The sequence below is a fragment of the Scyliorhinus canicula genome, chromosome 11 (assembly GCF_902713615.1).
Source record: "Scyliorhinus canicula chromosome 11, sScyCan1.1, whole genome shotgun sequence".
In the NCBI taxonomy this organism is placed as follows: Eukaryota; Metazoa; Chordata; class Chondrichthyes; order Carcharhiniformes; family Scyliorhinidae; genus Scyliorhinus; species Scyliorhinus canicula.
In genome coordinates this window covers 151,802,746-151,816,952 of record NC_052156.1, presented here as the reverse complement: position 1 = coordinate 151,816,952, position 14,207 = coordinate 151,802,746, and the positions used below count along the sequence as shown (strand labels likewise).

Below are 14,207 nucleotides of genomic sequence, written 5' to 3'. Positions count from 1 at the left end.
AAGTTTAAACTTCACGTGCATCCCAGAAGGACATAACACACTGCTGAAAAAGCTCCTTACCCGCTTAGGCTGTCTGATCTGAAGCTGCTCAGGAGGGATCAGTAGAATGACAGCAATGGCTCTGGCATTTAACTTGGCGACTGGGATGGTGATTACCAGGATCCAGGCAATGAAGGAAGCCAGGCCATGGACAAGCACAAGAGGTAGATACCCCAGGAGAAACCACATGTAGGTGCTCGGACGGTGCTGGAAAGTAGGTAAAGAAGAAAGTAAATTCTGAAACAGAAGCAAAATACGGTGGATCGGAAATAATAAAATGCTGGAGTCATTCAGGAAGTTGATGTGTTAGGCAGGTTGGTTCAACGTGGACTGCACTTGATGCAGTGTGGCGAGAGACAGACCTCTAATACTGGAGAAGATCCAACACTATTTTATTCAACGATATAACTAACATACATGCTTAGCTGTGGGTCGACACTATACTGAACTGACTGGAAACCTGGTACTAGCCTGACCAGACTTACTAGCTACCGCATGGTGTTTGACTGGCTAGCTCGTGGACTCAGTGGCTGGGACCAGAGAGAGCGGGAAACCTAGTGCCCTCTGGCTTTATAGTGGTAGTGTCCTGTCTGGCGATTGGCTGCTCTGTTCTGTGCGCTTACTGGTCATCCTGTGTGTCAATCACTGCCTGTCTGCACTTCATTATATACATGAGTGGATATTATGACAGAAGTTTGGCAGCATCTGGGGGCAGATAGAATCAGGTCAGTGATCTTTGATCAGACCTGTTGAGTGTTTCCAGCATTTTATTCTCATTTCAGATTTCCAGCATCCACGGTATTGCCTGGATATTTAATTCAGTGCACCTTGTTCCAGGAATATCCACACAAGATTCTGCTTATTCTATTAGTGTAGCAGGTTTGACAACCAGAAAAACAATAGTTTGGGAGCAGTATTCAAAACTGAATAAGTGAGAGAACACGGAAGCTGTGCACCACACAAGACTTCTAGCAAGAGACAAAACAGGGAGTGGATTAATTTCCAATATCATGTTTTTACTCACAACTACCATGTTCTAAGTTTGTCTGTGGGTGATGTCACTTGGCAAAGAGAAGTCTGCAGGAGCCACTAAAACAAACATGCTGCCAAGCCAGCATTTCAGCTTACAATGCAGTGACACAGTCGCACATTAGCATTTTGAAAGGCGACAAAATACACAAGCCCAAAAGTTTGAACAGGCAGCTTGTCCCGTGACATCAGCCAAGCCAGGTTATAGTCAACATTAAGATGCAGGAGGAGTTAATTAACTCCCGTTAACAAAGCCACCCACAATGAATACCACACAATGCAAAGTGCTCATTCAAAGAAACTGCAGGAAATAGCACAAACCTGCCTTGCAGCAAGGAAGGCAAGTTTAGAACCACTTGGTCATTTTTGGTATTAATTATTTAGACAGTGAATGTGTTAAATAATTTGAAGGTATGAAAATCTCTGCAGTTGTGAAACTGAAGCATTTCTCAAAGCTTCAGGATGCAACTGACGATCCGAGTAGTTATCACCTTCCTGTGGGCAACTGGTCGAAAGGGTTTTGTGGGGAATATGTACATACAACATACATGTGGAGAGCACTGCACCATCTGAAGTCCCTGGGACCCAATCCTAGGATTTGAAGATTGCCTTCAAGACTTTTAACACTTCCATTTCCATGTTGCTCATTCAATATTAAAACCTCCCCCAACATGGGCAGCACGGTGGTGCAGTGGTTAGCACTGCTGCCTATGGCACCAAGGCCCTAGGTTCGATCCCAGCTCTGGGTCACTGACCGTGTGGAGTTTGCACATTCTCCCAGTGTTTGCGTGGTTTTCACCCCCACAACCCAAAGATGTGCACGGTAGGTGGATTGGCCAAGCTAAATTGCCCCTTAATTGGAAAAAATGAATTGGGTAATCTAAATTTTAAAAAATTCCCCCTACACAGCCAGAGGGGGTTACTTGTGGGACAAAGCAATCTCTGAACAGCTAACCTACCCAGTACTTCACTCCCACTGCTGGAGTCTGTAAAGAGGAATCTTCAATTCTTTCGGAGACATCGAGGAGTGTTGTCGTCTCTACCGCAGTCACCTCAGCAACATCCTCACCATAAAATCGAACACTGCTTTTCCTAGGATAGATGTATGGCTTCAAAAAAAGGAAAGACCCAGATGTTTAGAAATCATTTAAGTACCACACTAGCACACAGAAATAATTGCACGCTTGTGTAAACAGAAGCAAAGCACAGCCTTCATCTTCATTTACTAGTTAGTTATCGACAGAAGCGTCTTGCATTTATGGGGAACTTTTTTTTAATGTGTTGAAATTTCCCAACCACTATGTGGAAATACATGTTTTTAAAATTTTGATGTTAGAACAGACAACTAAAAGCTTGATCAAGGAGGCAGGTTTTCAGCAAGATCTGAACAGGTTTTGCTGGTCACTTCAAATCTATAGCAAGATTTTTCAACACATACTGCTCTCCACCTCCAGGTCTGCTCTCCTGAAGACACTTTCACTGTCACCTTCAAACAAATCCAGGTGGTGATGTGTAGCAATTTGGTGTAAATGCAGGTATCTAGCAAAACAATCAAGTACAATCCTCTTCCTCAAGATTGATATGTGGAGATGCCGGCGTTGAACTGGGGTGAGCACAGTAAGAAGTCTTACAACACCAGGTTAAAGTCCAACATGTTTGTTTCAAACACTAGCTTTCGGCAAGTTTCCCCAAGTGAAATAAATTTAATGCTGGTTTTAAAGCAACTATGGATGCAATATTCTGGTTTCAGCTCATTAAGTGAATGCTTTATACCCCAGGGTCTTTTATACAGAGCACAAGAGTTTTTTTTTTTTAAAAGATCTTTCCGTAGGTAGTCACATCACACTTGCTCAACCATTCACTCTCTCCAAATCATGCAAGCCTTCTAATGTGACAATCTGCATAGTAGTTCTCGTGCAATTTGGCTAGTATTGCAAAATCTTACAATGCCTCGAGGCTTCCATTCACCTTCATTACAGGTCCAGATTAGCTATTATTAGTATCCCTGGTCCTTTTTCTAGATCACCCTGTACTAATTTGATTTTCTTTTTGTTGCAAACTTATTCAATATAAAACTTGGAGAAAGTGCTTAAAAGGGGAATGAAAGGTTTAATAAGGTGAATGTTTGCCCAATGTTTGGCTCATGAAACAGATTTTCACAAACTTCAATTTGTCAAATGCACCCTTTGTACCTTCAAATTCCAATCTTATTTGGCCTTGCCCGTGGAAGAAACTTAAACAGATCCCTTTTGTAGTTAGTTTCCAAGTTTCAATGTTCCAGAGTTGGATAGAAGGAAGGATTCCTTAACACAAGGTTAGTCCAGTTCTAGATCAGTTCTATTTGATGGATACTAAAGAAGAGAGTTCAGACCAATGTAAAAAAAGAGGTAATGAACTTTGACTTGGTTCCTCTATGTTGTGCATTACTATTTAAGTTCTTTACACTTCCTATGCTACCAGAAGTGGTAGAGTAAACTATAGTTAATCCAGTAATTTAACTAATGCAAATAGGGTCATTATTAAATGTACAATTAGTGCAGCTCTGCAAGGGTAGATTACAGAACAATCATAGGTAGACTCCCCCAAATATTTAGGAGCACACGCAAGAGAGTGCGTGCGAGCACCTATACTTCAACCCATGGAGTAAAAGCCCAAGTATACATCAGGCAAGTGTACATCAGGAAGATTATCATCGCAACTAGTTACCACATTCTGCGTCTACAAGAGAATTCATTTACTAATGCAATGTGGAAAAAAATGACCCATCAAGCAGCTAGGGGTCAGCTGCAAGTCATTCAACTCGAGCCTTCCCAAAATAGATTTCTACATTTTGGAACCAATTCTCAGATTCGAATATTTACACTTACAGCAAATCAAGCAACTTACCAATACACGTACACTAAAGACATATCGGGCAATAGTTACTGCACTTACCTTTTGAATTACTTTCCCAAATGGCCAGAAGTAATATCCAGCAAGATTGCAGCACATCTTCCCTGGGAAAGAGCAGAACCACTTTTTAAAAAAAAAAAATTCACTGCTTTCCCTACACAACGACCCAAATAACAAATGCTAACAAAAAGCATTCAAAGGATGGAAGACAATTTAGCATTGGGCAGCGCAATGGTGAGCACCGCTGCTTCACAAAGCAGAGGACCCGACCTCAATTCCAACCCCCGCTTGTGTGGGGTTTGTACATTCTCCCCGTGTCCGCTTGGGTCACACCCCCACAAACCCAAAGATGCGCAGGGTAGGTGGATTGATCACATTAAATTGCCAATTAGTTTTTTTTTAATTGTGTACTCTTAAGATATAAAACACTAAATTCCAATGGGACAAGACTTTAGATCAGATATCAGGAAGCCCTTCACATATGGAATGGCTTTCTAAGTAAAATGAGGGGGGGGGGGGGGGGGGGGGGGGGGGGGGAAAGAGAAAACCATTGAATCAAGTTGGAATTTGAAGAATTGTAGGTTTTCAACTTGGAGAATGAGCAAAGCAACTTCAAAATGGTGTTCTTCCAGATCAGTCTTTTGGTCAAACAAACTTATAGCTGCAAACTCAGCAGTGCGAGGGCTCCTATCCAGTCAGTCAGTCAGGAGAGCAGAAGCCATTTCAGTGTGACGGACAGCCAGCTGACAAGGGAGGTATCTGCTGGAGCAGGGTACAAGTCACATAATGGAATATAAATGAGGTCTGGCAGAATGCAAGGGGAAATCCAGTATGCAACAGAGCTGATTAAAAGGGCATAAACTATTATTAGGAGCAAAACCAGTGACCATTGAAAAAAGGAAGAACAGCTAAAGGTTGCAAAGTCCCCAGGGGCTCAAAAAGGGGAACTGAACCTGTGCACAGAGCAGCAGACAAAAACAGAAAAGGGGGTTAAATCGCATCAAGGCGAACACAATGTACAATATTTGCAGAATGGGTTGATGTACAAATCCATCTCTAAACAAATTGGGAATGTAATCCAGGACAGCACTTCTTCCACACTAGGGTAGGAAAACTTACCATAAGGTATTCCCACGACGGTAAGAAACATAACTACAGCGATTAGGTAGTACAGCAGCGCAACCCACCATCCAAATAGCAGCACATACAACAAGTTTCCAAAGGTAACCAGAGATCCTGTAAGAGACACAGAAATTCTTGAGTATGTTACACAGAAATGATTTTATTAGTATTAAAAGGTAGTGTGTATCCTGCAAACACCAGCAACTCCATATACACATCCCAGACTTGAGCAAGCAAATTCGATGCCACTTACCACAGAAACCAGCAGTATACAATAAAACTGAAGTGATAAAAAGGCTGGCGAGGTGGAGGGATCAGGCACATGCTGGTAGTAGTTATAAGCCTAATTTGTCATGTTGGCTTTGTGGATAAAGTCAGCACCTGCTGAAAGTACAAGGGCAAGCAAGCCAGAAGGTGCTTGGTTAGATTCCTGGGTCACAGAATCAGCTAAGCTCAGAGAAAATGGTGGGATTTCTAAAGTTAGAAACACATGATGGAAGGGCACAGCAATCAGCACCCGTGCAGAGCCAAAGGCAGCTAGGTCATGTGAGTGCACTGCCATCAATTTTCCTCCCTGCTCATAACAACTGTCCAGTTATAGATTGTTCAAAGCAGGAAACGTGAACCTACTGGAAGCAATTGGGCCAGAATGTAATTGCGAACACTGTGCTGCAATGTATATGTATGCAGAATGGATGTTATCAGCTGGAGGAGAGAAAGGCCCAATTTCAATGTTACTATGCTCCTTTGGATTTGGCATTTTAACAGTGAGTTGACAATGACCCATGTCCTGTTCAATCTGGCAGCAAACAGGCTGAGAATCGACAGGTGCTTGATGGACAGTGCAAACGCGATGGGTCGAAGGGCCCCTTTCTGGGCTTTGAAACTGACTAAATGTCACTGATGTCAGGGGTACAGGACAAACTTCATATTTGGTTTGAGCAAGGAATGGGAATGCTGTTCCCGACTCCACGTGGGCACTTGGGGAGTTTCTACCAAAGTGGGCTTCCTCCCACCCTTGGGCACAGACTATGATCCCCCGACTCCAGCCCCTATTTATTTTTTTCATCAGGAATTAATTCCAGAGGCCTATGGTCAACTTATTCTCTCTAGTTTGATTCCTGTCTAACAGTGACATAATTCCCACTGGTTTTGGTCAGGAATCAAAATCATAGTCACAAGTGAGTCTCAGGGGTTAAACCCTCATGGCCGATGTTCATTTGTGACATATAGGGTATTTTCTTTACTTAGCTGCCTGGAGTGGAGTGAACCACTCCATTGTACCCCCTTTGATTTCAATGGAGAACAAACCAGGCAGGTACTGTCTGGCCAGATTACACCCCACCAGGAAAGTTTAAAAAATGACCCTTAATGGTGTGCCAAAGTGGCACAGAATAGTAATTAAGCCATAGAAGGCAGCAATACATTTGCTGCTCTGACTTGCAATCCAATTTACATGTCATTTTATGCAAGGAAAATCTGCTAGTAATCACTCACTTAAAATAAAACCGCCTTCAATACAACCACTCATCCATGATCTTATTGAATGGGAGATCAGGCTCGTGAGGTCAAGTGACCTACTCCCAATTTGTATGCTCATATGCAAGACTGCATTTCCATATCAGCCAACTTCACCCCTACCTCAGCTAGTCAGGTGCTGGAAACCTCATCCATGCCTTTCCTGTACAATGAATGTAGGCATTTCAGATAGAATGTATTATCGGTATTTGCTGCAGTAAGGGTTACAACCCTAGGTAGTAGAGCCCTGGGTTTAAAGATTTTAGGAGGCAAGGGTGAAATTAAGCCATCATAAAAGCTTGGGCTAATGAAATGTTGGTTGGATTAAGGGGATTCGCTGTGGAGTTAATTAGATTTCAGCTTGGTGAGATGTCATTGCTGGGCGGAGCCAAAGTATCCAGCAGAGGGCAGCAGAGCAGAGCTACTGATCAGCTGTTCTGGGGAAATTTGCATACGTGCAGTGCGGTCAGCCTAAGTTGAAGGTGAATCTGCGAAGAAGACCAGAGGAGTTTGAGTGAAGGCAATCATCCAGCAGAGGGCAGCAGAGCAGAGCTACTGATCAGCTGTTCTGGGGAAATTTGCATACGTGCAGTGCGGTCAGCCTAAGTTGAAGGTGAATCTGCGAAGAAGACCCGAGGAGTTTGAGTGAAGGCAATCATCCAGCAGAGGGCAGCAGAGCAGAGCTACTGATCAGCTGTTCTGGGGAAATTTGCATACGTGCAGTGCGGTCAGCCTAAGTTGAAGGTGGTTTGTGGAGAGGCTGTTGGCAAGTGACAGTTAAACCCGAAACACTTTGCGAGTGTTTCCCACCCTACCTCCTCCTCTAACCAACCCCCCCACCCCACAGTGGTTGGGCAGCGGGAGCAGGGGCCTGTCGTGAAGGTGAGTGAGTGCCTTTAAATTTGCTTACCTTTCAGCGGGAGCAGGGTTTGAAGTAATATCAGGTAAGCTCTTCCTTTCTTTTTCTTTTTCTTGTTTTTTTTTTAAATCTAGAGGTGATGTCAGGGAAGGCAGTACAATGCTCCTCCTGCAGAATGTTTGAGGTGAGGGACGCCGTCAGCGTCCCTGCTGATTTCATCTGTGGGAAGTGCACCCAACTCCAGCTCCTCAAAAACCGTGTTAGGGACCTGGAGCTTGAGCTGGATGAACTTCGGATCATTCGGGAGGCAGAGGGGGTCATAGATAGGAGCTTCAGGGAAGTAGTTACACCAAAGACTGGAGATAGATGGGTAACTGTAAGAGGGACTGGGAAGAAGCAGTCAGTGCAGGGACCCCCTGCGGTCGTTCCCCTGAGTAACAAGTATACCGTTTTGGATACTTGTGGGGGGGACGACTTACCAGGGGTAAGCCATGGGGTACGGGCCTCTGGCACGGAGTCTGTCCCTGTTGCTCAGAAGGGAAGGGGGGAAAGGAGTAGAACATTAGTAATTGGGGACTCAATAGTCAGGGGCACAGATAGGAGATTTTGTGGGAGCGAGAGAGACTCACGTTTGGTATGTTGCCTCCCAGGTGCAAGGGTACGTGATGTCTCGGATCGTGTTTTCTGGGTCCTTAAGGGGGAGGGGGAGCAGCCCCAAGTCGTAGTCCACATTGGCACTAACGACATAGGTAGGAAAGGGGACAAGGATGTCAGGCAGGCCTTTAGGGAGCTAGGATGGAAGCTCAGAGCGAGAACAAACAGAGTTGTTATCTCTGGGTTGTTGCCCGTGCCACGTGATAGTGAGATGAGGAATAGGGAGAGAGAGCAATTAAACACGTGGCTACAGGGATGGTGCAGGCGGGAGGGATTCAGATTTCTGGATAACTGGGGCTCTTTCTGGGGAAGGTGGGACCTCTATAGACAGGATGGTCTACATCTGAACCTGAGGGGCACCAATATCCTGGGGGGGAGATTTGTTAGTGCTCTTTGGGGGGGTTTAAACTAATTCAGCAGGGGCATGGGAACCTGGATTGTAGTTTTGGGGTACGGGAGATTGAGAGTGTAGAGGTCAGGAGCACAGATTTGACTTCGCAGGAGGGTGCCAGTGTTCAGGTAGGTGGTTTGAAGTGTGTCTACTTCAATGCCAGGAGTATACGAAATAAGGTAGGGGAACTGGCAGCATGGGTTGGTACCTGGGACTTCGATGTTGTGGCCATTTCAGAGACATGGATCGAGCAGGGACAGGAATGGTTGTTGCAGGTTCCGGGGTTTAGGTGTTTTAGTAAGCTCAGAGAAGGGGGCAAAAGAGGGGGAGGTGTGGCGCTGCTAGTCAAGGACAGTATTACGGTGGTGGAAAGGATGCTAGATGGGGACTCTTCTTCTGAGGTAGTATGGGCTGAGGTTAGAAACAGGAAAGGAGAGGTCACCCTGTTGGGAGTTTTCTATAGGCCACCTAATAGTTCTAGGGATGTAGAGGAAAGGATGGCGAAGATGATTCTGGAAAAGAGCGAAAGTAACAGGGTAGTTGTTATGGGAGACTTTAACTTTCCAAATATTGACTGGAAAAGAAATAGTTCGAGTACATTAGATGGGTCATTCTTTGTACAATGTGTGCAGGAGGGTTTCCTGACACAATATGTTGACAGGCCAACAAGAGGCGAGGCCACATTGGATTTGGTTTTGGGTAATGAACCAGGCCAGGTGTTAGATCTGGAGGTAGGTGAGCACTTTGGAAACAGTGACCACAATTCGGTGACCTTTACATTAGTGATGGAAAGGGATAAGTATACCCCGCAGGGCAAGAGTTATAGCTGGGGGAAGGGCAATTATGATGCCATTAGACATGACTTAGGATGTGTTGGTTGGAGAAGTAGGCTGCAAGGGTTGGGCACACTGGATATGTGGAGCTTGTTCAAGGAACAGCTATTGCATGTTCTTGATAAGTACGTACCAGTCAGGCAGGGAGGAAGGGGTCGAGCGAGGGAACCGTGGTTTACCAAAGAAGTGGAATCTCTTGTTAAGAGGAAGAAGGAGGCCTATGTGAAGATGAGGCGTGAAGTTTCAGTTGGGGCGCTTGATAGTTACAAGGAAGCGAGGAAGGATCTAAAGAGAGAGCTGAGACGAGCAAGGAGGGGACATGAGAAGTCTTTGGCAGGTAGGATCAAGGAAAACCCAAAAGCTTTCTATAGGTATGTCAGGAATAAAAGAATGACTAGGGTAAGAGTAGGGCCAGTCAAGGACAGTGGTGGGAAGTTGTGTGTGGAGGCTGAGGAGATAAGCGAGATACTAAATGAATACTTTTCGTCAGTATTCACTCAAGAAAAAGATAATATTGTGGAGGAGAATGCTGAGACCCAGGCTATTAGAATAGATGGCATTGAGGTGCGTAGGGAAGAAGTGTTGGCAATTCTGGACAAGGTGAAAATAGATAAGTCCCCGGGGCCAGATGGGATTTATCCTAGGATTCTCTGGGAAGCCAGGGAAGAGATTGCTGAGCCTTTGGCCTTGATTTTTAGGTCATCATTGGCTACAGGAATAGTGCCAGAGGACTGGAGGATAGCAAATGTGGTCCCTTTGTTCAAGAAGGGGAGTAGAGATAACCCCGGTAACTATAGGCCGGTGAGCCTAACGTCTGTGGTGGGTAAAGTCTTGGAGAGGATTATAAAAGATACAATTTATAATCATCTAGATAGGAATAATATGATTAGGGACAGTCAGCATGGTTTTGTGAAGGGTAGGTCATGCCTCACAAACCTTATCGAGTTCTTTGAGAAGGTGACTGAACAGGTAGACGAGGGTAGAGCAGTTGATGTGGTGTATATGGATTTCAGTAAAGCGTTTGATAAGGTTCCCCACGGTCGTCTATTGCAGAAAATACGGAGGCTGGGGATTGAGGGTGATTTAGAGATGTGGATCAGAAATTGGCTAGTTGAAAGAAGACAGAGAGTGGTAGTTGATGGGAAATGTTCAGAATGGAGTTCAGTTACGAGTGGCGTACCACAAGGATCTGTTCTGGGGCCGTTGCTGTTTGTCATTTTTATAAATGACCTAGAGGAGGGCGCAGAAGGATGGGTGAGTAAATTTGCAGACGACACTAAAGTCGGTGGAGTTGTAGACAGTGCGGAAGGATGTTGCAGGTTACAGAGGGACATAGATAAGCTGCAGAGCTGGGCTGAGAGGTGGCAAATGGAGTTTAATGTGGAGAAGTGTGAGGTGATTCACTTTGGAATGAATAACAGAAATGCGGAATATTTGGCTAATGGTAAAATTCTTGGTAGTGTGGATGAGCAGAGGGATCTCGGTGTCCATGTACATAGATCCCTGAAAGTTGCCACCCAGGTTGATAGGGTTGTGAAGAAGGCCTATGGTGTGTTGGCCTTTATTGGTAGAGGGATTGAGTTCCGGAGCCATGAGGTCATGTTGCAGTTGTACAAAACTCTAGTACGGCCGCATTTGGAGTATTGCGTACAGTTCTGGTCGCCTCATTATAGGAAGGACGTGGAAGCTTTGGAACGGGTGCAGAGGAGATTTACCAGGATGTTGCCTGGTATGGAGGGAAAATCTTATGAGGAAAGGCTGATGGACTTGAGGTTGTTTTCGTTAGAGAGAAGAAGGTTAAGAGGTGACTTAATAGAGGCATACAAAATGATCAGAGGGTTAGATAGGGTGGACAGCGAGAGCCTTCTCCCGCGGATGGAGGTGGCTAGCACGAGGGGACATAGCCTTAAATTGAGGGGTAATAGATATAGGACAGAGGTCAGAGGTGGGTTTTTTTACGCAAAGAGTGGTGAGGCCGTGGAATGCCCTACCTGCAACAGTAGTGAACTCGCCAACATTGAGGGCATTTAAAAATTTATTGGATAAGCATATGGATGATAAGGGCATAGTGTAGGTTAGATGGCCTTTAGATTTTTTCCATGTCGGTGCAACATCGAGGGCCGAAGGGCCTGTACTGCGCTGTATCGTTCTATGTTCTATGTTCTATATCAGGCATTTTGTAGACAGGCATGTTAGTGGAGTCTGATAGAGATGCGAGCAGAAGTATCTCAGCTGCGAGCAGTAGTATCTCAGCAGTTAAAATATACGTCTGTACAGCCCCCCCCCCCCCCCAATTGCAGTTCAGAACAACGTGCTTAGAAGGCAAGCTGAAACAAGCCGAAGCACCTTCTGAAGAAATACAGCCAGAGTTGCTGCATGGTCCTGACAGGATTCAGATCTTTTCTTTAAAACAGTGTTGAAAGAGTATCCTGACATCTCTGTAAAGCAGGTATTCGGAGTGCTAAACAACGGATTGAAAGTGGAGATTTTGTTTTTGTTTGAGTGGGAATAGAGTTTGCAGTTAAGGATTACCGCATTCGCTGTTGATTAGTATTGTTTTAATGGCCAATTGTAAGCTACCTTCTGGTGTGTTGTTGAAGATATTTTAATATTGTTAGTAATTCATTTTGTTTGAATATACCATATCCCTATTTCTTCGTGCACTCGCTCCTGGAACGAGGTATCCTTTTCCCACAATCTTATAAAATTAATATTGGGGTTGCTGCCCAGTATCCTAGTAATTATTGGGTTCTGGTCTGGGATCATAATGCCTACCTCCTGCCTGATCTCCCACATTCTACCCTCCGCAAACATGGTTATCCATAACTCCGCTGTCTGCATCTTGCACTAACTGCTATTCACTAATCACCCCCATGCTCGTTGACTTGCAGGGGGCAAGTAACTTATGGATTTTAAAATACCTTCATGGCTTTAAGAGACAATGACCCCTAGTTGAGACTCCACGAGACGGAGGAAAACAGTTGCACAGCCTCAATGCCAACAAACAAACAGTGTAATAATTATACATGTCGGATCAAAGGCCCAAACCAACTCTTCAGGCAATGCCCTCAGTTTATCAAAGAATGTCACAAAATTCACAGGCCTGAGATGATACTTTTCAGAAGCTTTGATTTGCCAAGCTCATAACTACACCACCAACCGCACATCCACTCTTGCCCCAGCAGAGAGACCAGCAATAAACTACAGCAGCCCCATGAAACCTGTAACTGCCACTTGCATCTCCTTCACAGCCCAATGAAAAAGTTGAAAAACTTCATGCACCACATTACCTGAATACTGTTTGATGACATTTAGATCGGAATACAGCTCCTTCACTATTGCAGAACGATCTTCTAAGGGTCTCTCTGTCACATGACTCTTCCATTTCTTGAACCCGAACTACAAAGTTGGAAAAGATGATTGTCACATGATAATCAACATACATCCTCCACACCTCAGCCCCACAGATTCCAGTCTGCCAATTAGACTCACTTCACGTATCAAGAAACTGAAGGCACTGGAAACTATAACGTTTTATGAGCCCTGACAACACTTCGGCAAAAGATGTGCTCCAGAACTAGCCATCACTTAGTAAAGCAGTTCCAGTACAGCTACAACACTGGCATCTACCCAGCAACATGGAAAATTGCCCAGGTATGTCCTGTGCACAAGGCTGGATCTGGGCAAATTTAACTCAGCCAACTACTTGCCCCATTAGTCTACTCGCAAAGTTGACGGAAGGTGCCACCGACAGCTCTGCCAAGCAGCACTGCTCAGTAATAACCTGCTCGCTCACACTCAATTTGGGTTCTGCCAGGGCTCTCAGCTCATGACCTTATTACAGCCTTGGTCCATGTTGACCAAAGAGCTGAACTCGAGTAATGTGACTCCCCTCATCATCAAGGCAGAATCTCAAGGGGTGCAGTGTATGTTAGTGGGTTTGCTTCAGAGGGAGGTGGCAGCAAGGGAAATTGTACAGGTGCGGGAGAGGACAGGGAAGTTGGTGGTTGTTCCGGATCAGATTAACAAGGTCTTTAAGGAATTCTATGAGAGATTGTACAGGTCAGAACCACTTGGGGCAGATCGGGAGATGCAGGAATTTCTAGATGGGCTGGAGTACCTGAGGTTACAGGAGGGCGACAGGGCTACATTAGAAGGGGTGATAGTGGAGCAGGAGATAAAAGATAAGATTGGGAGGATGCAGTTGGGGGTACATAGCAGGCCCAGATGGATTTCCGGTAGAATATTATAAAGAAATTCAAGGATAAGCAGGCACCCCTGATGGTAGGGATGTTTGAGGAGGCGATAGGGAAGGGGGTGTTTCCACAATCTTTGGGGCAGGCATCGATTTCTCTGTTGCTTAAAAAGAAAGATAAGGATCTGACGGCGTGTGGGTCATATAGGCCCACATCACTTTTAAACGTGGACGCAAAGGTATTGGCGAAGGTTCTGGCAAGTAGGCTGGAGGAGTGCCTCCTGAAGGTGATAGGTGACGATCAGATGGGGCTTGAGAGAGGAAGGCAGCTCTTTTCGAACATTAGGAGGGTATTGAGCGTGGTTGTGGCACCGGCAGAGGTGAAGGATACAGAGGTGGTGGTATTAGACACCGGAGAAAGTGTTTCGCCAGCTATATTGGGGGTACTTGATGGCAGTTCTGAAGCAGTTTGGGATTGGACCATAATTTGTGGACTGGGTAAAGCTATTGTACAAGGAGCCAAGGGAGAGCTTCCTCACAAATAACACCAGTTCAAAATACTTTTCTTTCCACCCGTGGGACTAGGCAAGGATGTCCTATATCCCCCCTGCTATTTGCACTTGCGATTGACCATCGCATTAAGACGTTCAGGGGTATGGAATGGGATAAGAGTGC

General features: G+C 45.1%; 1 protein-coding gene across 1 annotated transcript in view; it reads right to left on the bottom strand.

Annotated features, from left to right (window-relative positions):
* cax1 (cation/H+ exchanger protein 1) overlaps window positions 1–14,207 on the bottom strand; it is a 47,048-nt gene that overhangs the window by 28,102 nt on the left and 4,739 nt on the right. The window contains exons 4-8 of the mRNA XM_038812234.1: window positions 12,628–12,736; window positions 5,080–5,196; window positions 4,003–4,064; window positions 2,028–2,177; window positions 61–246 (exon numbers count right to left, since the gene is read on the bottom strand). Of these exons, the coding sequence (XP_038668162.1) occupies window positions 61–246; window positions 2,028–2,177; window positions 4,003–4,064; window positions 5,080–5,196; window positions 12,628–12,736 (624 nt within the window). The remainder of the gene's footprint in view (window positions 1–60; window positions 247–2,027; window positions 2,178–4,002; window positions 4,065–5,079; window positions 5,197–12,627; window positions 12,737–14,207) is intronic.